The following is a 27,144-nucleotide window of genomic DNA, read 5'->3' as shown; positions in this document are numbered from 1 at the left end:
GGTTTATGCTCTGTAAGTAGGTTACATTGATTTCTAAAAAAAATGTGAGCGAGAGTGAGAGAGAGCATCATGCTAAACAGCGAATGCAAGAGAACAGCACAATATTATCTTCCCGAAGGCTTCATTCAGACAATTCTTGAGGTCTTGCCATCAGTTGACATCCGCGACGTTTGGATTTTAGCAGATAAAGAACCCAAACTACGCGTGATGAAACAGAGTCCTCATGCAGTAGTTTACAAACACACCAGGCTGTTTTCTGAGTAGCTAGCATGCGGGCAGATAATAGTGAGGACGGATTGCGGTGGAATTAACTGAGTGGTTGGTAAATTGTGTGCAAACAGTGGCAACATTTTAAATTACGGCCATCGTGGTAGAATAATGAAGTTTTGCAGTATGAACTTTCGTCCACATTTCCGCTGTACGGGCATTTGCAAAGATTGACAGTCGCTTGCGCGAATAGAAGCGCTGAATTTGAAGCTTGGGCCAATCCAGGGGAGGGGGGCGGTCTCTAGTGAGTCGTAAACGGTTAGTAACAGTGCGAGCAGGTAAGTAAGATTTTGTGCTGTTATTTCATCAAAATTAACCAACGCACCGCTTGTCAGCCGTAAAACATAGCCTTGCTTAAGCGTGCATGTTGTCAGGTTAAGTACCTTTTATTTTTTATCCCAGTTTTGTGACAACAAGATGCAAATAAACTGCAGTTATTGGATAGTCAGTGCGGGATCTGGAGGCAAACAAGCTAACAACCACTAGCATGTAGCCGCTTCCAAACATTAGCATGTAAGAAATGCTTAGTTGTAGCACCGACGTTTCTAACAGTGCATTCCGTCACACCCAACACGCCTCGAACAGCCACTAGACATACTTATTGCTTCATTTCAACCGTTAAAACCAATGCCCAAATGCATCTGGAACTTTTTCATCGCGAACAGACGCGGAGGACGTGAGCGTTATTAACATTAGCGGCTACTTAGTGCGTCAGCTGAAGGCAATGCACATCGACACTTGTGTTATTGTTGCGTCCAAAACTGTAATAATGTGATTGTAGTAATTCAGAATTGCTCTTTTTCAGATGACGTGTGAACATTGGAATTATGGCGCTGTGCAATAGAGGAGTAATGGTATGGCATTTATTATTATTACAATATTTGATGATTTTGTCGTGTGGATGACATAAAAATCAATTGGATACTCATGATCTGGTGAGCAGGACTTATGTGGAATTTGTGAAGCAGTAGGGGAGGAATAACACCAGTCCAGATCTTGCCTAGCGTGAAACTGTGCTATAATACTTACGTATAAACATACAGATCTATTACAACAAGTAAACAAGATAATAATGAAATGTTTTGATTTTACAATACAAGTCATATATATATATATATATATATATATATATATATATATATATATATATATATATATATATATATATATATATATGATTACAAATTAATTCGGATTAGTGTTATCTGTATTGTTTAATGTAACTTACAATAACAATGGTTTGAGTGTCTCTTTCTAATTGTTGTTTTTATTTATGCATTTCTGAATTAAAATTGGTGATCGGCCTATTTTGCCAGCATTAACCTCATATTATGAGTAATAGTTATGATGATATAGATCTATGTTTTGTATGCTGAAAGTGTTCTTAAAGGTACAGTGCCTTCATAATACTTCAACAATACCCCTATTCATTGGAGAGCTAAGAAAAAGTAATTTACTACTATTAAGGCTACGATTCACAAATGCAGATGTTTCCTCAGTTTCACAACAGTACCCACAAAATTTGTATGTGCCGTTGTATCGTCCTGTCTCCCGTGCAACCAACATCATTGTTGATAATAACACAGACACTTGCAGAGCACCGACTTTGGTGGCGCATGTTTTTTCTTTTACTTCCTTGAAAATATACTGCCACTCAGTGACCAGCTATAGTTACTACAACGACATCACCGTTTTTGCCTTCGCCTGCACCGCCCTCACTGTGTCATCGCAGTTTCACCAGGTGTCGTTTCTCAAATCCAGTTATTTTTAGTGATGTCATCGCTGTGTAAACGTAGCCATAGTGGCTTTCACACCTAGGACACTGTCGATGGAAGTCCTATCGTTGGCAGAAGTGAACAAACTCCTAGACTAATCCTGGTCTAGTGATGTCTAATAACCTTGTTCACAATCGAGGAGCCGTGCGTGTAACCTGATGTACAGTGTGTTCCTTAGCCGACGTCTGCAGTGAACACATTACAAATCTGAAATCAGATTTGATGACTGCAGATGTGTTGATTTGTCTTCAACATCCTTCACTCAGGTTGTTTTGATCATTACTTCTCACAAGTAATGTTGGTTTAAGGAGACGGCATTCCCATCACGTTAGCAACTGTTAGCATGGTGGCTAAGTGAGTCAGGACTCATGACGGTGATTGAAAGCGAGACTCTGTACTTTAGATACTCTCTATCATTCTTGTCATACATAGACAGGACAATCTCTGGGATATTTAATTTAGTCTTAACTTGCATGTTTACTCCCAAAACCTACCAAAGGAAGCGTGGTGACATGATGATAACAGCTTCAAGACGGTGAAGAGTTGAACCCTCACTCTGACGCGCTGATTCTGGATCTCTGAAGTTAGTAGTTTATCAGTCAGCATGAACGCTGTCTACAGATATATATATATATATATATATATATATATATATATAGTATATATGTATGTTTTTTTTTTCTTACAGCATTTCACTGCATCAGCTATTGTAATTACCTGTTAAACTTAAGCTTTTGCTGCTTATTCACACGTTTTTGTGTGCTGTTTTTTTGTTTTACACACCTTGATTAGCAGTGTAGCTGTATAATGAATGTGGACAAAACATCAGATCCTGACAGGCAAACTAAATATGGTGAATATTTACTAGAAATTAGTGTCATGTTTCAGTTAATGACAGGCCAGTGACTCATGTTTGGCATGATATGTGTTAACATTGGAGATAAAGATGTGACATGTAAATTACAGACAAAAATAATGAGGAGTCCTGTTCATGTGTGGCCGCTTATAAAGGTAGCAGAGTACATAATTTGGCGTATATACTTGCATATGTGGCGCGTACGTGATGGTGGAGTGTATTTCCATGAGAGTGGAGCGACTGTAGGCGATACTGTGGAGGACAATGCCCTCCTGTGGACTGCATCTATCTGGCCTTCACTACGCCGTCAACTCCCGCCTACCAGCCATGAGCATGCGCGCGCGCGCACACACACACACATTCCCCTAGCGGTGGTGTCGCGCGCGCGCCGAGCACGCGCGCACACACATAGAGCACTTGTGTGTTTGTCAGAGTGAAATCCGAGGGAGAGGAGCCGCCATTTTCTCAGCCGTCTCTCCCTAAAACCAGAGAAAAAGTCTCGCCCTTAATTGCCATCTGGACTACATTTTCGGCTCCGAATGTCGGATTTTAACACCGAGGATTGTTCCGGAACTACTCGCATGTGAACAAAGTCCGTCTGGATCAGGGTGTTTCTCGGCCTGGTCTCGTATTCGTCGGAGCGGCGAGGCGAGCTAGCCGCCGAGCAAGGTGTAGATCGTTGATTCGTCCATTGCCTGATTCCGGAACGAACCCGGGCGACGCGGCGAGTAACGCCGTTCTCCTATTCCACCATCCTACGAGCGGGAGTTTTTACTGGATTAATTAATGGCCTAACAATAGGGTGACGGTTATTCCTTCGTTGTTTATTTCCCAACGAAACTACAGGGATTGTTGCCCAAATTCCCTCGGATAGTGCAACCTCGTCACGTGGTAGGTTCCTCCTTTTTCTTTGTTAGCCAGCTAGCTCTACCGGAGACTCCCAACTTCTCTTCGCCTCTGACATTTTTGGTTCAGATTCCGTACTGGTCCCCGCACCACCGAGTAGGGCGCTGTGCCTTGTTGAAGGCCGGCCACTAGGCTTTTGCGACGGCGGGCTTCCTGTATTTATTCCCCCTGCTCTAATTACAATGCAAACCGTGTCACCGCTCTGCTGTCGCTCCTCAATGCCCCCCAATTTTAACTTTTGCTGTTTAAATGTAACGTGCTGTGTCTCTGGCATCCACCTGAACGCTGGTGTTTTTTGCGTTTTGTGTGTAAATCCATGACCACTGATGATTACCCTGGGCGTAGTTGACGTTACTGGAGTAACCTCCGGTTTCCACGTTTGTCAGTGGGGCGATTAATGTTCAGCTCCACACCATAAATTGTGGATTAAAGGTGGACTAGCGTGCCATAAATATATAATCTAATCAGATCTGCCCCGATGATGTTCCACTGCAGTCGGACAAGCTATTCTGCAAGCATGTTGACTTGCACTTGCATCAGCAGCTTTCTGAAGCTAACGTTAGCCACAAGCGTATTAATTCACACAATATAGTGCGACAGACTTGACCCATGTCTACATTTACGTCGTATAAATCAGCCCACTGTGGCGTCTGCCAGTCGTTTAACCATCGACCAGCACAACCAGACACTGCTGTTTTACACAGGAAGCGGTTGACATTTCCATATTGTGAAGAACGAATCCGAGGAAGAGTGTGTTTGAATATGTTTTGTAAACACCAGGAAGACATTTTGGTGATAGCGTGATATTTTGCGGAAGATCAATTTTTGCCGCATAACGTAAATAGTGAAGCGTCGTTGTTACTCCGAACAGAATACATATATGCGTATGTTGGTGTCCTTCGAAGCTCGTAGTTCGGTGCGTTTAGAGCGGAACAAGCATTTTTTTCCCAGGGAGATGAATCGCGTTGCATAATCGACGTCGGAAATACCAACATGGCGTAGTGCGCCCTGACTAGAAACTGCAGTGAAATACTGAGCTCCATTCATCTGAGCCTGCAGACCAGAAGAGGAGATGCAGCTTTCATCTATCACTGCACAAAACACACCTCCTCTTACATCACTGCTATTATTGAGACATAATCATTTTCAATTTACATCCTCTTTTTCTACTTCATTTATGATGGTGGTCGTTGGTAAATGTCATGTTTAAGATAACCCACTATGAATTTCTTGAAATTGACCCTTTACACAGATGACATCATGTGCAATATGGGCTAATTCTGCGGCCTATAGCCGCCTACTTCTGCTAGTACTGTAGAACACTGACTTAGCAGGCCACATGTAGGGCAGTGGGCTTTGAACCACTTGCCTTGTTTTCCTGTCATTCTTAAAACTGCGGATTGTTCCTTTAATGTAGGACACAGTGTAGTCATTGGCCTTGAATAAGATTATTAAAAGGCAAGAGTCATCAAGTTTTAATTTTGTTACTTTAAAGAGGCATTTGCACCTTGTATTTGGTTGTTCTGTATGCCTTAAACATGCAGGGAACACATTAAGAGATTGTGTTTTGAAAACGTGTGTAATGTCTAAGTTCCCTCCACTAAAATGTCATTACAGCTGCAAAATATGTTCATTTCATAATCAGACTGTTTTTGACACTGGTCACTTTCAAATGTTAATTATGTTGTGGGCTTAAAACTGCAATTATTTTACACAGTGTTGCTACTTTGTGCTACTTTGATATAAGACAAAGGATTGAAGTAGCTATGTGTTCATTTTTTCCGCTCAGAACTTTCTCCTTTGATTTAAGACAAAGAATTCAAGCAGCAATATGTTTTGGACTTCTGTATTTTTCTGTTGATTCTGAAAGCTCACAGAACCTGTGTAGCAGCTTATTCAGTTGTTGGTTTTCCTTAGACTTTATCTTTGCTTAGTTGTAAACACTTCTAATTTTGATCTATGCATGTAACATGTCCTCTAAGGGTGATCTGGTTTTGTAAGCCTATTACTTCAGTTTGCCCTTGATTATACACCCATACTTCTAATGCCAGTAATCATTTACACAGCATTGTGGTGAATATGGAAAATTGTTTTGATGTAAATTTTTAACTATTTCTGCTTGTTTCCACTCTTTTTGTCATTCAACCAGGCTGTCCTCTGGCGGGGCAGTAAGCGGGTGGTGTGGAGCAGGCCGCGGTGCCCGTCTCTCTGCACTGCATGGCTGCGATGGCGCCCGCTCTCACTGACGCCCCAGCCGAAGCTCATCACATCCGCTTCAAACTGGCTGCCCCGTCTTCAAGTCTCTCACCGGCCAGTGCAGAGAACAACGGTAACGCTAGCAACATCCTTATCCACAGCAGCAACCCTGCAAAGTGCAAGGCCGGCTCTGACGAGTGTCCACTGGACTTCTGTGGCGGCGACCAGGATCAGCAACAGCCTTCCCAGACCGATTCGGTGGCCCAGGCCTCGGCCCTTGGAAAACTCCAACCGCTGGTCGCTTCCTACCTACGCTCTGATGTGACACCAGTTTCCTCAACCAAGGAGTCAATCAAGCTGCAAGGGGTCCTCATCAAACAGTCTGTTTTAAAAGGACACAGAATCCTGCCTGGTGCCCTACTCAACGGCGGGGGAGACTTCCTTTTAAGGAAGAGGCACGCAATAGAAATCTCTGGTGGCCAGCTGAAAAGCCTCATGAGTGGCAGCACCAACGGAGGAGGCCAACCTATGGCACCAGTCAACGGCCTGGCCAAGAAGTTGGCCACTATGTCAGGCTCTAGCTGCGTGGTAGCAGTTAACGGAGATAAACCCTCTGCCACCTCAGACTCCCAAACCCAGAACATGTCCTTGGATTCTGAGGTGTTATCGTCTCATATACCAGTAACGGGAACAGTGAAACAGAAACATTCCTCTGGGCTTTCTCAAAATACAGATGGAACAATCATTGACCCTACGGTGCTGCAGTCAGTGCCACATTCACCCTTTACCCACAACTGCTCAAACCCCACTGTTGACTTAAAAGATGGTGACTCACACACGACTACTAGTCAGACACAAACTGCTGACCAAGAGGGACACGATGGCACCCAGCAGGACTCCCCATCCTGCATATCTGCCCCAGAGACCTCAGTACCCTGCACCTCATCTTTGGACAGCCTTGAAGCCCATGTTAGGGAGCGAACTGCTCTTAACAGTACCCGCCAGGTCGAAATTGAAAGCCGGCTGCGGCGGCTTCGCAAACGTCTTCAGGTGGTCCAGGCCAAGCAGGTTGAGCGGCACATTCAACAGCAGCTCGGTGGTTTTCTTGACTCAGCCCTCAGCCGGCTTCTCGCAGGTAATCGGAAGGATTCTTCATCCTCTGCAGCTTCGTGGAGATCTGGGCGTCACTCTTCAAACAACAGAGATAGCCTTGTTCGGTTTCTGAAGAATGGCTCCATGCCCTTGGAGCTAGAGAGGCTGTATCTAAGTGGCTCGGCCAACCTCCAGTCAGCCGAGAGCGCCTTTGACTCAGATGTGACAGAGAGCAGCTCTGGAGGGGACTCTGACCTGGAAGAGGAGGAGTTGACCAGGGTGGACGTTGAACAGAGGCACGTCAAAATGTGAGTATCCACCTAAAAGAGTACATGAGTATGATTCTGCCTTACTGAAGTCTTACCTGTGGAAAAAAACAAAAAAAAGAACAAATGCAGATGATTATGATCATTTTTGTTTGATTATGTTGTATGATTCATTATCTTTTTGGAAGGGCTGGGCGATTATAGCATTAATGACATTGACAATAATAGTAACTGAACCCTCTGCCTCAGTGTCTGTTAATACAAAGTTGTACCAATCTCTACTGTCTATTATCTAAATCGGGCTCACCAACATTGTGCCCATGGCCACCAGGTAGCCTGCAGAAATTAAGGAACTATTTCATGAGCCGTAATAATCATCATCATCTAACCATGTTATGTAAGATTTTGTTTTTCTGTTCTTGTCTGATCTTTTTTGTTATACCACTGGTAATTATTGTGAAAACTTTACAGATGGTCGCCATTTGCCCTTGGAGTAGCTTTTGGTTACTAAAAGGTTGGGGACCCCTGCTGTAAATAGTGTTAAATAAATGATAAGAAATAGTAGTCATTTACGGTTTCCTTTTGGTTTATCACCCAACCCTACCTTGTCCATGTCCAAGGAATCAAGTTTCTTGGGACCGGGTGTGCAACTAGCTGGTGATAGTGCACCTCTGGTCTTCCTCTGGTCAACTACCAAACTCGGTCTGCTAGTTTAAAACAATAAACGCCTTTAGCTTTGGTTTCACCTGCAGTTAGCTCTGGTTAGCATTTGTTCGTTAGCCTCTTGGTAGCGCTCAAATTTGGCATGTTGATTTCAGGCCAAGTGTCTTGTTTAAATCCTTGGTCAGAGTCTGTGGGTGCACATGTTGCAAACTGCAATTCGGCTGTCATTTATCTTGACGGAGAAGTATTGCTAAATGACTGCCATTGTGTTTGGCTGACTCAACTGTCTGCAGCTGTAGGTGGGGCTTCACCATCACAACAAACTGTGATTTTCCAGACAAGTGTCTGCTTTGTTTTGTCATTTTACACTGTGATGTAAAGTTTATCAAATAATAACATTTATCATGTATAAATAGAAATAGCAACTTGTCAAAATAAAGAAATTATGAAAAATTGGCTTATGTTTGCCATTAGATTGGCTGGTCATAAATGCCCATATTGGCCAGCTGATCAATCGGTGCAACCCTAATATGTACATATTTCATTTTGAAGCTAGACAATTAGATTTATTAGTAAAGAATCAGACTCATTTTATTGTTGCGCAGACTTATTTGTTTTGTAGAACTATAGTTTGATGCAAATTTATATAAGGTCATGGCTGATTAGATTTCATTTTCACTTTGCAATTACATACACCCACTCATCTAGCCTTCCCTGTCAAAGTCCCCGGTATTACCCAGCCTTCTCGGGTGTAGCAGGTGCTGCTGACAATTATAACTGTAGCTCTCCAGTAGGTGGTGGACACTCCAGGGAGGAACAGAGTCACAGTTTGGCAGAGAGTTTTTGTGGCTGTGTAGGTTGTATCATTTTGCCTAGAACATATGGATGTACTTATTCAAAATTGCTCTACAGATACACTTGACGATATTTAAAAACTATGCTTCAAATGTTATATACACAGTTAAGTACACAGCCATGTGTCACTATTGCAGCCAAGAAAAAAAAAAGAAATCAGCTGCATGAATGGACCTAGTGACTTGTGTTGGATTTGGTAGATTATTAACAGTCTACCAGAATAAGGATCTTGACGGTCTCTCAGAAGGTGACTTTAGACCTTCTGACCTAGTTATCTTGGAGCTGTCAGGAAAATCTGTAATACTGCGGGAACTGAAAGAGGTTTTGGTAGTACAATCTTGAAATTACTATCAATTACTATTGGAAACTCAACTATCTATCTATCTAAATTGACTCTCAAGTAGAGATGTCAAAAAGCACCAAAACACAGAGCTCTGCAGAAATGTACGGTCAGACTAATGAACAAACACAATACTCCAATATCTGTATATTGGCTCCTGCCACCATATAACTAAATTGTACTCAAATTAAACAGAAATTATATTTATTGAGGTGAGAATATAAACTTTTTTCCCCATTATATACTGTATCATACAGTACACTGACAACAGCCAAACATCCCTGAACAACCCTTCAAAAGTTATGTAAGCCGTGACACCAGTTAATCATTGTGATCTACTCTTTCTCAAAGTTTCACAGTTTACCAGTCACAGGCTTTATATTAAAATCAAGTCCCCGTGTTTGCTAGCTGCATGCTCTCTGCATATGATCGCCAGGTGGTTCTGAGCTGCGATTTTGCAATTCATAGTCATATTTTATCCAATCCTTTCACTCTTGATTATGTAGCTCCTATACTTGTCTTCTTTCAGCAGTCACTCCGGAGTGTTGCTTCAGTGTGCTCAATGACACATGGAGCACTTGATTTATTCAAAGCTTGTTCTTGTGCACATAACGGTTTCCGAAATAATTTGTCTTTTTTCATTTTTTTTTTGTTGTGACTGATTAAAAATTAATAGTCAATCCATATCATAGGTATCAGTGATCGGCACTAAAACTCATCTAACTGGAGCATCTTGAGCAAATGCAGTCAAACAATAACATAAAAGCATACGCAAACATTATTGGACAAAAGGTAATCAAAACCAAATATACAATGAAAAAAACTAACCATCATTCTGTGATCATACAACGTGTGATCCTCTCCTGCTGTCAGTCACTTATTTTGCGCACATATACATGACCAGAACTTTAGAAAGGTCTCTATTGTGCTCTGGAGTCATCAATGCTACATCATGCTGTTCTTTGTGGTTAAAATTACCCACGATTCTGCTGTTCACAATGAATGAAAGTGCAATATCATGTCACATGCTGTGTCAGAGTTCATTGTATGTTTTTTATGCTGTTTCATCAGTAACACATAACTTATGTGGTAATGCGCTAATGATCAGCTAATGGCATAGTGGCTCTTTAGTCGTCGTAGGTCAGAATTATTGTTTAACGTTGAGCATCTTGAGTTTACCTCATGATTGAATGGAATAATGATTCAAGTCATGTTATGCTGCTTCACAAGTGTCTCATGGTAGTACCACTCACCAAGTATATGTAGATCAAGGCAACAGAGGCGGAAGTAGAATCTCTTCACTCAGAGGAGATTCATTTGGAGTTAATTGAATGTGTTATTAACATCTCCAGTTCATGACATGACTTCCATCAAATTATGTGTCATGATGCTTCACAAATACTACGTCAGTACTTGCCATTGAAAAAGTGGTGTTGGTTCAAGGTGGCTGTTATAATCATTTCTTTCTACTTATCTAAACACCAGTAAATGCTAAAGAAAACAGAATGGTAAAATTCATGAAAAATGAAATGAAACAATAGGTCGGAGAGGTACTATCAGTCAATATTCTTGATTTAATACTGGCCGTTTTCATTACATTTTTTTTTTCCTGGAATAAGAAGTCGGTGGTGGATATGTTTGGACATTTAAGATACATTCTGATTATGAACTAATACTATTACACAGTGGACCTTTAACTCTTTATTTTAAGTGCACAAGTATTTTGTTCAGAAAACCCAACAGTGAAATAAAAATCAGAGGCAAAGAATGATGAGAATAAGGGAACAAAATGACTGTAATTCTGTCACCAGGGTGAGTGCAGACAGATTGAGTTCCCCTGATGCAACTCTCCTACCAAAGAACATCATTTTTATTACTAGTAGTAGCAGCTAGAACAGCAACGTACTAATGTTCATGGAACAGAGCGTAAAGTACAGTTTATTTCGGTTATGACTTTTTGGATTGATTTAACTTAAGACGACGCAGCATCCATGCCATTTCTGCTCTGTTATGACCTTTTGTCACTGCTGCAAAGGTATTGTGAATACTCTATACTATTTGCACTCAGAGACTGTCTCAAACCAAAAAACATTTGTCATGTTACCTTGGGTTGTGTCATATCATGGCTGCATGACGTGATCTATTTGAAATCCAAAATGTGGTCATTTTTCTGACGCTGATTGTGTTTTGGTGCTCAGACACTTTCTTCACTCCCTCATCTGCATAAGCAAACTGGGGTGGGCTGGCTTTGAGCAGACTAATGGCTGCATCTAATGATTATTTTAGGAACTGAATCATTGGTTGATTTTCTTCCCTCTACAAATTACACAAAAAACGCTATAATTTCCACCCTTTTGTTCAATATCAGAACTGATTGATAACTGTTTCAAAAAAGTAAGATTTTCAAGTGAAAATGTGTGGGAACAGCTGCTCAGACAGCTCTATGGATGTAGAACTCAAGCTCTACCCTCTGCTGATGTCATCAGCTCCTGCTCATGTAAGCAACATCACTGCAGGAGCTTTACTTGTCTTGAATTGTCATTTAACTGTTGCTCAAAGGGAGACATCTAATCTATCACTAAAGTAGCAAGATAAGCATACAGCTGTATCAGCTGGGTGTCTGTTATGGTTTTCTAAACTGTCACACATTCATTCAAACAATATGTACATATAAAGGCTTGGCGCTTGATTTAAATTAAACCACATGAAATTTGATCCCGGTGAAGCTATTTTGCTCGCATTCTGCAAGTGCTGTGTGCCGTGCAGTGAACCGCACCGCTCCTCGGCATAGTTCACTGCACGTCACTGGGGAGCGAGGGTAGTGGGCTTCTTAAAAAAAAAACAAAAAAAAAGAAATCCAAAAATAGTCCTGATTAAAAAGCTTTGTAAACGACTGTTTTCAGTTTGAAACTTGTCTTATTTCCTTCTGTCATCAGTGTCAAGACATCCCATAAATAACGACGCGTTTCCATGCCGTGAGCGCTGTTACTCGTGAGATGTGGATTACCGCAAGATTATACTGTTTGACAAATATGGCGGTTGCAATGGCCAAGCTGTGGCTGCAAAAGATTTTAGAATCGGTGCATTTCGATCAAATTCCGTGAAATTACCAGACGGAAAACTTGTGTTTGCACTACAAGTAGGGCATTAGACCGGCACTTAAAATAGGAAATTTAGTGTGTCCTGCTGAGGAAAAACTGAGTGTTTTGCAGTTCAGGGCGTCCAGATACCCTCATAGCTAAAAGCCTGCACTTGCACATCTCAATGACTGTGATGCAATGATTATTGTGCAGCCCCAGCTGTGATGAATGAGCTCTTGTTATCTGCCAGGTACTTGGTAAAGCCTCTGGTTCTTAATGTAGAACAGAAAAAGTCAAGTCTTTGCAGTTGTCTTGACAAGGTGTTAGCAGAGTTTTCTTGTGAAGAGTGTGTTCCAGCCAGATTGAAATTCATTCTCCACCCTGGCTTTAGAATATTTTGGGATTCCTCAATGAGACTGATTTAGTGGAACATTTTCAATGTGCTGTCTGGAATGTGTTCTCAAAGAATATGGACTTGACAGGACGCAGCTTAATACAAGCCTGTGAGGTGGGACAACTGTGACCAAGGAATGGTAGAATTAAAAGTTTGAGCACTTATTGATGGTTCAAAAAATAATTTGTAATACATATGACACTATTTTTTTCCCACAATCTTTTCAGCCAGACCATAATTGTTAATTTGCACTGGAAAACTTGAGGCCAGAGACCAGTTGTCAGAGATACACTCGGATGATGGGTGAAAATGAAAGACGTCCACTAATCCTATTGACTCTTAAGTTGGGGGATCGTTCTCAACACAATCCTAAAACGATATTGACTGTTATGTCTGGTGTGGCTAAATTAGCATGTCATGATATCATTACATATGTTGTATGGAATTGCCTTGGGGTATAAATGCCAGGACAACAGCAGCTGGCATTGGATTTGGGCAAGGAAAATACTATAAACTTGCATAATGGATCAAGCACAACCCATAAAGATTTCTAAATTCTGTTGGTCATATGATAAGGGGAAAGGGAAAGATCAATGAGGCGTCAAGTTTCTGGATCTGAGGGACTTGTAGGATGGCGTTCCTCTCATGCCTCAGAATTTCTCTGCAGTCTGAGCACCTCACTCATGTTCCAGTCTTCTATTGCCATCGGTATTTGTACTGGGTTCCTGTCCTGTTCGACACATCTGGATGTGTTTAGCTCAGCCTGAGTTCCTCAACACGAAGCCACGGGCGTTACATAACCCCCCTCTTTTATGTAATGACTGCTGCAGCTCTGAGTTTGCCCTCTGTGTTTTTTTCCTGCCCCACACCCTGTTGTCGTCTTCTTAGCCAGTGGTCTCACACATGAGTTCTGACCAGCTGCTTGGTCTAACTCAATCGATCCCAACTGAAAACATTCATGTCATGTTTAGACCATTTTGTTTGTCTTCCCATATGGTTGTGGTTCTCTCATCTATTGCCTTGATCAACAAAGTGGAGGTGTTGCCAGGGTTGGTTGTTGTTCGTATGGAAAAAGTTACTGCAGTCTGATTTTCTTTTCCTTCAGTTAAAAGCAAAGTCACTGCCCCATTCCAAACCTGGCTTCATTATATCAGTTTTCATGTACATCTTATACAACCTTGTATGATTCTCTTTTTTGAATCCACTGTACCACTGGGCTGATTAACTACATCTTAAATGTCATTTCTGCCAAGTGTTCTCGTTGTTGACTCCGAATCAGTTGCTGATTAGATTAGATGGGCTTTATTAGTCCCACGGTGGGCAAATTCAATACCTGTGTTTTGCTACATAGCATCACATTTTGCATTGCTCTCCCAATTCTATTCTTCTCATTCTCAACCATGATATCTAACGAAACTGATTCAATCATCACTGCTTTGCTTCAGTCTGGGACGCTGTCTTTTTTTTTTTATTCAGATATCATCTTTGAATTCCTTGTTTGGGTGATGGGTCACCATTTTAATGCCCCATTACTACTATTACTCTAATGACTGCTTGTGTATTTTACCACCCTGTTGATTTACTGTATCCAAAAAAAGTAGAAAAGCACTTGGAGAGCACAAACATCTGCCAAGCAGCTTCAGCTTTGACCCCACAAGTCTTGCAATAACATAGTGTCTTTTAAAATTCCTGGCTCCACATGCCAATCTGGTACAAATGGTCCTAACCCCCAATGTTAAAGACTTGACAGTGGTCCGGATCACTCCTGCCTTACATTTATTTCCTGTAAATTTCTTACTAACCAGCCCATAATTTTTCAAGCTGTTTTTATCAAACCAATGGCATCAAAAGCATGTCTTTCTTCGTGAGTGTAAAGATGTGTCGCTGTCATTCTGGTGGAGAAGTGGATGGCAGTGCCACAAATGAGCCTTTGCAAATACCAGGCCACCGCCCAGTTGTGTTCTAGGTGAAGAAAAGCATACATTTTTTACTTCATATGTATTAAAGAAATATTGCCTTGCCTGCTGACCAGAGAGTGCAATTTGCAATGTTGGTCACAGATGGTCAAGCTTGCTGCAATGATCTTTAGATAGATTTTATGTGGAAATGCCTCTGGCTGTCTTTGTGGATTTTGTTACGAAGATGTTATTTTGCTGTGCGTAGATCTAATTGCCGTGGTTGACGTCATCACCACCACACAATTGCATCCAAAGAAGCACCACAATAGATAAAATGCTGACGGCACACACACACTGGTGTAGTGGTTGCCATTGCTGCTTTGTGTGTGTAGGATAATATGTCCAGGGTAGTGGAGGGAGGAGCTTAGCGTGTCAGTAGGAGAGAATTCCTGTCTGCTGCTGGCTGACCCTCCTCCTCCCCATCATTTGCTTTGATGATTAAGGTCACTGGGTTTTTCGACTCTCTTTTTGTGGTTGTTTTATAAAATGACAAAAGCATGTGGACTTAAACACTCAAAACACGTTTTCAAGTGGAAAAGGTACCAACATGGCGTCTCCATCTTAGCTTCCCAGCATTCCTGTTCAGGTTTCAGTGTTGCTTTTGACCTTTGCAGCCTTTGTGAGTTTCTGGTGTTTGCTTGGGCTTCAGTGGAAACGGGGAAGTGAGCGTGTGGAAATTTTCCAGTCAGCTCTTCTACACCAAATTGCCCTCAGGATTGAACTTTTTCTCTATGCATTTTTTCTTTTCTTTATGCTATTGTTGTATTTTTAGTGCCATGTATGTGAATTTGTGGTTAGACTGAAGTATGTGAGGGCACTGAATGTGGGAAGCTTAAATCCTTCTCTTTAACACACTGCTCATCACTAGCCATCTTACCATATAGGTTATGGGATTATTTTAACACCACCAGAGTTTTTGTGTTGCTGTGTTTGAAATATTTAGACCATAGAGTTCGTGTTCAGTGTCTGCCTTAGCACCACAGCAATTAAATGTTCAGCTGAAATTTCCTGTTCATTTCACATGAAGCAGTCCTTGTTTATTTGCTTGAAATTCCATTGTTTCTATAAGGAAGCATTAGTACATTCTCTTTTGTGCAATGATGCTGCAGTACTTCATGCCGGTGTGATGCTGACGGTTTGATAAAGTTTCCTAATTTGAAACTAAATTCATTCCTCTATCCACACTATACTAGAATTCCTGCTTGGATTACTGGTGATTCCGGTTGTCTGCTGCACTGTTTCCTGACCCAGCCCCACCCCCATCTGGCGCTCTAGATTGTGTTTGAAGCCCGTCTGTTCCTTTCCACACTGCCAGCAGACCTTGTTGTTCCTTTCCTTGGAATTTCTTGTCCTCTCACCATCCTCCTGCACTAGCATTGGGTGTGGGGAGGAGAAAACACCGAGCTCTATCTTTGTCTGCCATCTGAGTCATTGTTGTTGCTCATTGTTAGGTCACTGTGGGCTGTAGTTTAACAGAATGGCGCCCTCTGTGGTTATTGCTGCTCAGTGCGAGCGCAGACATTTTCCTCTTGTGTCTTTAGATTTAAAATACGCAACCAGTTCAGGACTGGTAAAACGGAGTTCTGTTTAGTGGTCAGAAAACAAGAAAACTGACATTTTTCCAAAGCACCAGGGTGCAAAAATGTTGAGAGCCATTGAGGACTCCAGCATTTCGTGCCATTGAATCATTGACCCCTATAGTCTAAGAGTGAAGAACAACACCATTTGTTTCTGTTCAAATTGAACACAAGGCTTGGACTGAATAAAATCTGCATTCAAGTTTCTCCAGGATACACATTTTTGTCTGCATTAATGAACACAGTTCTGCAACGGAACAGAATCTTTAATATGCATTTTTGCATAACTTGTGGGCTTTGTCATATATTAAGGAAAAGGAAGCTAAGCATGCATGTTCAATACTCACCTGCCCCTAAGCAAAATGGAGCCTGTAAAATTCCCTGTACACAGTGAATTTAGTATATGTAATGCATACCACATATATTGTGTATTACATTGCTATTGTTAGCAGTAGCTGTTCTTTAAAAAGAAATACTCGGTGTTCAGTATGCTCAATATCTACACATCACTGATTTGCATTGATGAATGGTGGAAATTAACTCATATTGTTTATCTTGTGCATTTAGATTGGATGTATTAGCATTAACTCGCCTTACTTAGTTGGCAAACCTGTGCATCCTGCAACCCTATATTGACGACCTCATACAGTAGTGTTCATTACCAATATGTGTCATTTACACCAGCAGTTATATCAAGGTGCACATGTTCCATCACATTTCATTATTGTGGTGTTGCCATGGTGATAATTCTCTTCCACAGACTGAGACCACCATGCATGCTCTTCATTGATCTTGGTTATTGATTTTACTTCATTCAACATAGACATGCAGGAGCTGTCATGCTCATTGTCTTGTACACATTATATGTAGTTTCTCTAACAATTCATTTTTTGCATTTCATATTCTCTTTCTTAGTTGGAAGCGAGCAGAGAGCCGCTACACAGTGGAGAGAGCAGCAATCATAAGTCACTGGAACTGGCTCCAGGCCCACATCTCGGATTTGGAGTACCGCATCCGTCAGCAGACTGACATCTACAGGCAAATTCGAACTAGCAAGGTCGGGCATATGTCGTTTTGAGTACATAGTTGTTGTACATAGTATGAAAGTTAAATGTGTTTTTGATGTTTCCTGAAGTCCAACTCTGTTTTTCATTGTCAGGGCTCAGTAGAATTGGGAGGGGTTCCCCCGACTGTGACATCAGGACCTGGACCGGAAGTTAAGGCAGAATCCATTAATACTCAGGTATGGCCATAACAAATGATGTGAACGTTGAGTTCATTTTGATTCGTTTCTAATGATAGGTGGAGCAGTCACTTATAGTTTTTGTCTCATCTTTGATGTAAAACAAAAAAAAAACTGAAAGTGTCATGGCAGTTTTCATTATTGTGACCATTTGAATCTTTAAAAAAATGTGTCCAAATACAATTCACTGTAATAGTTGTTGTGAAATTGGATGCACTTGAAACTGCATCCAGTATCTGGAGTGAGGGTATTAAAAAACCTGACTAGTTGTTTCCAGTTAAAGTCATCTTTAATAATGTTTAGCTGCAGGTGCTAGAGACCCAATCTACAAATTTCATTTGTTATTAACAATACTACAACTACAGTCGTGAACCGAAGTCCTCGGCAATTTCCAGGACTGCCATACGCCGGTCTCGGGTGTCAAACAGCGTCGAGCTGTATTGTGGTACTGGCCATGTGCTAAGTTGACATTGTCTTACCGGCAGCCATTGTGTTGTCATCCACTCATATTGATACTGTATTGTTACATAGCTGGTCATTTAGTGGCCAGTTTGTCAATTCTGTTTGAGTGTCCAAAGTTTTTAGTAAATTATTAAGTTATTATTATGCCTTTGTTTATTTTTATTATTTTTTCTTTTCTTTATCTTGCATGTTTGTTTAACATTCCATGTTACATACTCTGTTTCTTTATTACTCTTTTATTTGGAGCAGGAGTTGTGGTTATAACAAAAAGCAATTTCCCCGCGGATAAATAGTCATTCTGATTCTGAAATGACACTGCTCTCCCAAGTGTTCCTAACTGCCAAGCCAAGGTTTCTGCACATGTTGAACCGTGGACTCAGACCTGAATGTTTTCTCTCGTGACTTGTCAGTATTCCTCTTCTGCTATTTGGCAGCATTTCCACCAAAGATTGTGTCCCTGACAGAAGATTCTATGATATTTAATTATAATAGATAATTAATTATTATATTTACGTCTTAAGTTTTTAGTGACCTGATATGCATGTCAATGTACTGTTGGTCTGTGGAGTGTGGGTGTCTGACGTCACGGGCGGGGGAGTGACACTGAACAGAGTGAAATCTTTAGAACTTTTCCACAGAATTGAATTGGTACCTTGATATGAATTTTAGCCTACATTGCCCAGTCTGAATCTGATGACACATTGCCCCCTTGTACTTGACGTAATCGCTATCTGACTAGGCATGTTGTATTTATGTTTATGTTGCTATTGCGCTTGGTGTTACTGTGAATCACCTTTAATTCGGGCAGATTATGGTCTGTTGCTTCTTTTTTGGTTTACACTATAAGAAACTAAAAGCGTTTGTCCTCTCTTTTTCCCTCGCAGTGTTTTTAAACATCCCCCTTTGGGGCTTCAACCGCTAGTTATCAGGAGGTGTTGTCTTACCAGCGTCTGCTTATCTCTCCTTGCAGGATGTTGCTGCTGAACGGCTGGAACTGCCGGCAAGCTCCACCCCCATCACCAGCTCAGAGGCGGGACTTTGGAAGGGACAGAATGGGCCACCAGTCAATGGTGTTCTCAGCAAGTAAGTTATAATGGCTGAGGGACCCACCATTGGAACCCTGGAAAACCTGTCGTCCACATCCATCCGCTGAATCCACAGAATATATATATATATATATATATATATATATATATATATATATATATAGCCAATCAAGTACTCACTGCGTTACCGATCATAAAGGTGTCAGAAGACTGTAATCGGTTGTCAGTGAAGTGCTGCTTGTTTCTGTGCATGTTCTTGTTTGGTGAGTTCAAAAAACCTGACCAGTTTCTGGGCCAGTTTGGTGTTACTCCTGTTTCATGGTGGATGAGTTGGAAAAATATTTCTTACATCTTAAACATTGTGTGCATTGCAGTTCAGACTAAATAGATTTCATATCAATGTCCAATGTCATTGATCAAACTGTTTGATTGTTGGTGGTTTTGCAATGGTTTGGTGAAAAGTAAAATATTGATAGCCTTTGTATGACTTCCTTGTGCATTTCAACAGGATTTCAGAGAGTACAGACACCAAACATCAGCAGTCCAGCTATGACCGCTCATGTGTAGCTGCACGCACTCGCCCGCTGGTCAGTTGCAGACGACGCCGGCTAATTCAGCCCAACTCTGTTCCCAACCTGAATGGCAAGGCGAGTATGGCTGTTACGTCTTTTGTGTCTTTGGTCATTCGGTCATTTTTTTATTGTATGTGTTGAGAAGAAATTGTTCAGTTGGTTGCAAAAAAACTTGGCAATAAAATGCTGTTATTTATCACAACTCTTGTGTAGCATCGATCTGACACTTAGACACACATGTTCGTAGTTGATTTTTTTTTCTAACTATGCCAAAACTGAGCTTCTTTGTTCACATCTCACAGAGAGATACACGATGTTGCTTGTGCAAAGTTTTCCCATCATGATTCATCCACATTGAGCTGACCTACATTTTACCCCTTCCTCAATGACTTTGCTTAATGAACGCTGCGCTGTCTCTTCTAGTTCTATTCTTTGCCATATTTTTATTTTGTTGTTCATTTCCTCCCAGCAGGCTCAGAGAGTCGCCTGTGTCCAGTGTACCTGCCGGGTGAATTCCAGCTGTGTGATGTGTGGTGGCCGGCCCACCCCCAGAGAAGACCCCCAGTTTGAATTGCCCAACCTGGAGCGCCTGTCAAGGCTGGATCTTGGCGTCCACCCAATTCTCTCCTTCCCTGACGGTCAGTTCATTCTTGAACTCCTAAATGAGAGTCGGAAACGTGTGGTGGAAATATTAGTGTTTTCTCTTTGAAGCTTGTAGGGTATAAATATAAACATAATATAAAGTCTTTACTAGTAAATCATCTTTCTCCTTCTGTTTGGGCCCTCAGACGTCTGTATTGGCCTGCGACTGCAGCAGGTGATGAAGAGCCAGTGGCAAAACAAGTCACTGGAGCGGACTAAACCACTGAAGAAGCTCTCCCTCAAACACAAACTGTCATCATCCAAAGAGAAGCACAAGTTCACCAGCTCACTCATGGCAGTTCGTAAGTAGACCAGTCATTCTCTGTCAGAACTGGTAGATTTTCTCCTGGGATGAAGCTGTGAGGGAGGTGCATCCACACTGACTGGGGGACTAGTCTTAAATGATCTGCCCTCCTTTTTGAAAATGGTACCAATTTCAGCAGCCCTGCTGTGGTTGCACTGGGCAGAGGCGTACTCTGCAGACAGCTGAGCTTCCTTCAGTATTCAAACGAGGGCTGAGATACTCATGGGGATAAATTCAGTCCAGAGTTATCTAAAAGAATGGTACCAATTCTTTTCGTGTTTATCTGATTCAATGAAACTCTACAATTGAGATGATTCTGGAAATATAGGAAGTCACTGTCAGTTATAAATGTCAGTTGATTTGTTTTTAATCCAAAAGCATTGTTAGCATTTGTGAGACACCTCCAAACAAATGATATATTTTTTTTGTGCAACAGGACTGGGTCACTTTAAGAACCGGACAGAGAAGCTGAGGACGGTAGACGGCAGTATGGCCAGCAACTCTTCTGTGCTCAACACCTCCAGATTGGAGGGTCAGTCAGGATGCAAGACGGAGCGGCTGCCGTCTGTCTCGCCCTCTCTGGGACCGTACGACCGGAACTACAACCGCAAGAGATACAGAGATTCGCTGGATCGCTCTGACTGTGAGAGTCCAAAGTCACTCTGTCTGGACTCAGCTCTCTAACTCTGCCTCTTCTCTGTTGTCCAGCAGCCTCTCCCAAACTCCTCCTGGACTCCAGCAGCTCCTGCACCAATCTGGCCAACATGCACTCGTCTCTCAACAGCCCGCTGACCCGCCAGCCATCCTCTGAAGCCGCAGCTGTCCTTGGCCTTGGCAGCCAGAGCCTCTCTTGCACACCTGTGAGTCTGCCACCTGAAGTGGACCAAGTCTTGGTGCCACCCATTTCGTCACATCCCTTAAGAAATGAAGGATTTCGCTGGAGCAAACTTCTGAAGAACTTCTCAGAATCAAACTGCTGATGGAATTGTTTCTCATGTGACCTCCCTGGGTGACAGCCACCTCTGACCACAGCAACTGTTGACTTGTGTCCCGCAGCAGCAGCCAATCAAGAGGCGACGAGGCGAAAGCTCCTTCGACATCAACAACATTGTCATCCCAATGTCAGTGGCTGCAACCACCCGCGTGGAGAAGCTGCAGTACAAGGAGATCCTCACTCCCAGGTCTCTCACTCTTCCATCTCTGCTTGTGACTCGGTGTGAGCTTGGCTCTTCATTCCATGTCACTCACTTCTGTTCGGGTTTTTTCTGCACAGCTGGCGAATGGTGGATGTCTTCTCCCAGCCAATCACAGAAGAGGAGAATGAACGAGACGTAAGTGGTTTACTCACCTCCTCAGGTTCCACTATGATCCACATGTCAAGTAGATTTGTGCTGATCTACTCACAACTGACCCCTGCTGGCCTAATGTTGTCACCTTCCACCATTCAACGTTGCCATCCAGGCAAACCCATAATCCTTGAAAGTGTTATGATAACCCTGATGCATGTGGCGGTTCTGTCAGGTCAAGGTTCATGTCTGGATTGGCTTGGATTTTACTGCTGCTCAACCAAATGGTTCACCATGTTCTGTGACAAGATGCAGCCGCAGTATTAAATCGGACTCGCACAGTCGTCGCACATGTCTGGTGCGAAGTGGAGTTCCGGCTCCTGACGTGGAGTTTCTATTTTCTTCCCAGGTGGAGGATCTGACCGACGCCGCCTTCGTCCAACTCCATCAGCCATACGAGGACCAGGAACGTTCCCGCTGGACCTGGATGGCTCTGGCCCCTGCCAAACGGAGGGGCAGCAGGTCAGTGCTGCAGAGCCATCTTGAGCTCAGGAATGAATGAATGAATGTAGAAGAGTAGTTGTGTCGCGTGTGAGCGGGCTCAGGGTCACGACAGGGGAAGGAGGTCAACATACCCATGACAACCGGTGATGTGCCCTGCAGGTCGTACAAGTCAGTGGACGGTCGCACCACTCCACTGCTCTGTGGGACGAACCCCTCCACCCCTCAGCCCGCATCACCTGACCCTGGCCACTGCCCGTTGCTGCACGACTACAGCCACGTGCCCTCTCCCATGAGCCCAGCCAGCCCCGACAACACCTCCAACCCCCACACGCCTTGCTCAAGAGACTCTCACCGGCTGCTGTCTAGTGAGGACACGCGCTGCTCCACGCCGGACTTCACCTTTGAGGAAAGGGTGAGTGACTTCAGGGGTATCAAGGGGTTGATCTAAAGCTGGTCTGCCTCCCACCATTTTTAGTGGCGTGATTTCTTTTCTCAAGTGTTAGAGTCTCATCATCTCAACATGGCTGACACTTTCCCTCCCTCATGTTTCCAGACTGTGGCACCATGGGAACGCCGTAGTTTCCCAATGCCCGAGGACCCGGTCCTGGAGCCTGAGTCGGACAGTGAACACAATCGGCCCCGGATTCGCAGCATCTCAGGTTGTCGAGCGACGGCTTACGGGAGACTGGACTCGGACGACTTGGATCTGCAGTGCGAGGATGACCTTGGCCCCAAACACAAGAGCTCCGCCCACCGATGAATGACTGACCGCTGGTGTGCGGCGCCTCCTGCTGATGCGTGGCCGCTCGCCCTGTTTGATATTCAAACATCAGTCGATACTTTTCACAGTTTTTAGTGAAGATGGAGATAGAAGCCTTTCCCCCCCTCACGCGTTTTTGTCACAGGAAAAACAAAAGTGTAAAAAAAGTAAATAAATAAAACGTGCTAGAAAAAAAGATGTGTGTAGTAGGCTAACGATGTACACGGGGGCTTAGTGGTGTGTCGTACGTCGCGTGTCCACTGGTAGCGCACTATGTAGCGACTCCTCAACAACACGGCCAAAGGGTGTTTTCTATCCTCTAGTTTGCTTGTGATTCCCTGTACATTTTAGTGGCGTGACAATAACAAACCGGATCGTCTCCTCATCCAAATAAGCAGGTACATTTGCGATGTGGCGCCCCCTGTCTGCACCTCCAGGTCGCCTGAAGTCACCAGAGCACTTCTCCAACTGCCAAGTCTTGTTTCTTTGTCAGTTTATTTTCATTCCCTTTTCTGTTTGTTTTGTCTGTCCTGGCGTGTGTCTCCAAGAAGTGAATCATTCCTCCATCGGCTCTTAGTTTGATTTTTTTTTTTTTTTTTTTTTTTAATCATTTTGAGCACTTGCCCTAAGAGAGCGCTGCTGCATGCTGACGCCGTCTCACCCTGAGACAACCACTAATTTAAAAATGAAGAAATCTGCTTGTTTCTCAGAAGTAGAAAAAAAAAACACTTCATCTATCGACAAAACGTTCCCGCCGTAGCAGTGAACTCAGGTTCTTCAACCGAAGGGAAAAACGTTGAGGAGTTGATTTCGTCGCCCCCTGTTGCCCCAGTAACTAATCGCTATGCAAAAAAAGATGGTTGTTTTTCATTTCTCTGCCGCAGCCGTTCAATCACTGTCGTTTCTTTGGTAGTTCTGATGTCAATGTTTTCTTGTTGCTGCAGTTATAACCCCAGTCAACCCAAACTGTTTTTTTTTTCTTTTGTTTTTTTTTTGTAAATAGAACCATTAAAACATTTATGTTTAACTCGGATCACAGTGTCCCACTCTCTTTTTCAATGCCCTTCGTTTTACAGACTGTAATAAATAAAAGCTTGACCAAAATACTGTCGTGGCTGGCCCAGGTCTGGTGTGGTGGTATCAGAGGAATGTTTGTCTTGTGGCGGCCCCTGGTGTCGGCACTCTGGGGCCCGGACGCTGACTGAGCTGCAGCAGTAATGGGTGTCGTTTGACCAAGGTGAAGGTTCATCGATTCATTCGCCTGATTCTGTTCCAAGTCAGATGAACTGAAGAGGCTGGAGGTACATGAATGTTCACTGAATCACGTTGCCACAACCACAGTGACTTCATAGCTTTTATTTTCAAATACACAGCAACAAGAATCATCATGAACCAGTTATTGATCAAATGCACAATAACGATAACGATCACATTTCCACAACTGTACAGCGTCAGATGAGAAACCGAGAGCTGAAGGAAGCGTGGACACGCACACGCACACGGGTGGAGGAGAAGCACCACAACATCCCTTGGCGTCCAGCATCACTCACATCCATGAGGTGTTCCAGGAGGAGGCGGCGACGAGTCGGCATGCAGATAAAAACTGATCTCAGGAGATTCACTGGTTTGTATCTACACTGGGATTAAAGTGCGGGAGCTTTTCTTTTTCTAACGCTGTTTGTTTCCCAACGCAGACATACGCGAACACACACACACCCTGCAGTTCCCTCCGCAACCAGAAGCTTCAGATTTACCATCGTCTCTTGTCAGCTGCATGCAAGACTCGATCATGACAGTGAAGATGCGAGTGTGTTTGGTTTGGGTTTTTTTTTTTTATTCTAAACAGTGACGGTTATCTCAGGAAAACCTTTCAGCCCAAAAGCATGTGGACGTTCATGATTTTTGAACATAGTTCAGTCACTTTTTCCGGTGAAGACCAGCTTGCTTTTAAGTCACAATAAACGTGATGTCTGGACTTGTTGGGATAGTAGAAGATTCAACTGTTTTGGAGACCAAACAGGAATAACACAGCGCATTCGCTCGCGTCGCCTTCTAGCTCAATTGCAAAAATAAACGGAGTGGAATCCTTTTAATCCACGAGCTGGTTCATTACCCTCGTCACCACGGAGAGACCGCTCAATGTTGATTCTCAAACCGCTCCACAAGAGGGCGGCAGCGGGTGCGGGTTTCAGGTGTCAGCTCAAACGAACAGCACCACACTAACTGCTAGTCTTCAGACACCTGACTGGTGAAAGGGAGTCCTTGATTCTAACCAACCGAGAGGAACCCTGCACCTGCTGCGGCCCTTGTAGAGCCGGTTCGAGGCCCCTAAAGGGCTCTGCTTGAGTAACGTCTACATACTTATGGGAGCAGCACCAAACCAAAGTGCAAAAAAAAACAGTCGATGACTGATAAACCAATTTTTTTTACCCCTATTCATCTAAGTGTTGAGCCGACCCTACACACTTTTGCTCTGTAATGCCGATGGTCGCGCCGACCGTTATCACGGTTAAATACTGAGTTTGGCTGTCGAAGTGAAATCTTCTCGGGAACGCATTCACGATGAAGCCGCGACAAACTTAAAAAACACAGACAGCAGCAGGCACGATACAAATGTTTCTTCATATCAAATACATGTCATAAATCCACAGAGTACGGTTATAAAAATGTGCCCAACACAAATCGACAGTTCTACACTAGCCTTTTTTTTTTGCCTTTTTCTTAAACCAGTAGTCGTGAAGAAAGCAGCGAGGCCGGAGGTCCCTGCCTGAAGCGAACGTAGCTACTTCTCTTTTACTCGCACACACACCCTGTAACTGCTATCAGCGCTAACAGAAGGCTTTGCAATCTCTCATCCCATAAAGCCCCAAAATAACAAAAATAAAATAAAACCAATAGAATAGTCCAAATAAAACCAAATTATTAATGGCAGATTATAGGAGAAGAGAAATTAAAAGTTTAATTTCGGAGGATATGTCTGATGTCTTTGCTGCTCTTAACTCTTAAAGGGACACTTAGAAAAATAAAGAAAAAAAGAGCTTCACTGACACGAGTATCAAACCAGCTCAACTTTCTCATTCGTACACAAAACCTGTCAAGCCGCACCAGTTTAGGAGGGAAGTGAAGGACGAACGTGACGAGAAGCTAAAAAAAAGTCCAGTGAAAATAAAACAGGAAGGCTAACGGCTCCTCTAGTGGTCGTACGGTGGAGGTGGACAGCGAGGACGCGGAGGCGCTCACAAGCCTTGTTTGGCCAGAGAGGCGGACACTTGGTCGGCCAGCGTAGACAGCTGCGGAGAGTCGGCCATGTTGATGCTGCCGGAGGACGACATGGTGCTGAGCTGCTGATCAGAATCTTCCAGAGAAATGATCTCGGCACCGTGGTCAGTGCGAGCTTTGGCCGTCTCGCGGAAGGTCAGTTTGTGGCTCTCAATCTGTGTCGAACCAGAGTGCTGGAGTTAGTTCTGACGAAGAAAAATATCTACGCATTTAGTATGAGCACAAGACCATGACTCACCCACCTTCGAAATAGTGTTTGAAATGCTTTTTAAATTATATAATGTCTTCATTCCAAGTAGAAAAATACACGCTATTATCATAATCCTAGTTGAGCAACAGTCGCTAAACATTAGCTTCCTTTTGTGCACCACTGTTTTAGCCTGCAAAGCATGTTGCTAAGTCATGTGCCAAGTGTTTATGCTTTGTCTTGTCTTTTGACATAAATTGTACGTATAAATATAATAAAATAAAAATGTGGTTGATGGACAAATTCGAGTTGTAACAGTGAGCTAAAGCTAAAATGAAAGCTGAATGCTACATGTTCCTCTGTTGACTGAGAAGAGAGTAATTCAAGGGCTTAGAAAACAGAGTCTACTCTGTTTAAAACAGAGAACAGTTGTGGTGTGTGGCCTGACACATGACTCAATATTTTGAACTTCTCTATAATGAAAACCGCTCCCATCACTCGCACAAGTCCCATAATGCACTGCAACAGGTGACGCAGGTCAAAGAGTATCTTTTTAAACTTCTGCTAAAACACTGCCAGTTTCAGAATCCAATGAGAAGTCACTGGTGTTTTACTGGTGTTTTCAGTAAATACT

At 42.9% G+C, this 27,144-nt stretch overlaps 2 protein-coding genes across 37 annotated transcripts in view; one reads left to right on the top strand and one right to left on the bottom strand.

The window, feature by feature from the left end:
• The first annotated feature begins 500 nt into the window (after window positions 1-500).
• Window positions 501-24,156, top strand: LOC128752896 (KAT8 regulatory NSL complex subunit 1-like). Of its 7 annotated transcripts, XM_053854621.1 has the most exons (16): window positions 501-545; window positions 1,073-1,121; window positions 5,954-7,400; window positions 17,141-17,282; window positions 17,385-17,468; window positions 18,901-19,013; window positions 19,485-19,623; window positions 20,018-20,186; window positions 20,337-20,492; window positions 20,931-21,137; window positions 21,203-21,354; window positions 21,551-21,675; window positions 21,768-21,825; window positions 22,190-22,302; window positions 22,444-22,696; window positions 22,838-24,156. In XM_053854621.1, exons 3-16 carry the CDS (start codon window positions 6,022-6,024, stop codon window positions 23,042-23,044), a joined length of 3,297 nt encoding a protein of 1,098 aa, XP_053710596.1. In that variant the 5' UTR covers window positions 501-545; window positions 1,073-1,121; window positions 5,954-6,021; the 3' UTR covers window positions 23,045-24,156. The 7 variants fall into 7 exon arrangements, with proteins under 7 accessions (XP_053710596.1, XP_053710597.1, XP_053710600.1 ...); XM_053854622.1 differs by lacking the exons at window positions 501-545; window positions 1,073-1,121 and adding an exon at window positions 3,311-3,567; XM_053854625.1 differs by lacking the exons at window positions 501-545; window positions 1,073-1,121 and adding an exon at window positions 3,311-3,789 and having other exon boundaries at window positions 21,206-21,354.
• The window catches only part of LOC128752898 (microtubule-associated protein tau-like), a 22,373-nt gene continuing 18,018 nt past the window's right edge, over window positions 22,790-27,144 (bottom strand). For 29 of the 30 annotated variants that reach the window (XM_053854628.1, XM_053854653.1, XM_053854655.1 and 26 more), the window contains one exon: window positions 22,790-26,478. In XM_053854628.1, coding sequence (XP_053710603.1) covers window positions 26,281-26,478 — 198 coding nt within the window. In that variant the 3' untranslated portion in view covers window positions 22,790-26,280. The remainder of the gene's footprint in view (window positions 26,479-27,144) is intronic. The other variant, XM_053854634.1, reaches the window with a different exon arrangement.

The sequence above is a fragment of the Synchiropus splendidus genome, chromosome 1, assembly GCF_027744825.2.
Source record: "Synchiropus splendidus isolate RoL2022-P1 chromosome 1, RoL_Sspl_1.0, whole genome shotgun sequence".
Lineage (NCBI taxonomy): Eukaryota > Metazoa > Chordata > Actinopteri > Syngnathiformes > Callionymidae > Synchiropus > Synchiropus splendidus.
Note: the sequence above shows the minus strand (reverse complement) of the source record. Positions and strands in the feature narration are given on the sequence as shown.

Bases quoted from the DNA above. Each gene is read 5' to 3' on its own strand.
- LOC128752896 (XM_053854621.1), top strand. From the start codon at position 6,022: ATGGCTGCGATGGCGCCCGCTCTCACTGACGCCCCAGCCGAAGCTCAT. The intron at 17,469-18,900 runs GTATGGCCATAA...CTCTCCTTGCAG, and splicing joins CAGAATCCATTAATACTCAG to GATGTTGCTGCTGAACGGCT. The intron at 22,303-22,443 runs GTCAGTGCTGCA...TGTGCCCTGCAG, and splicing joins GCCAAACGGAGGGGCAGCAG to GTCGTACAAGTCAGTGGACG.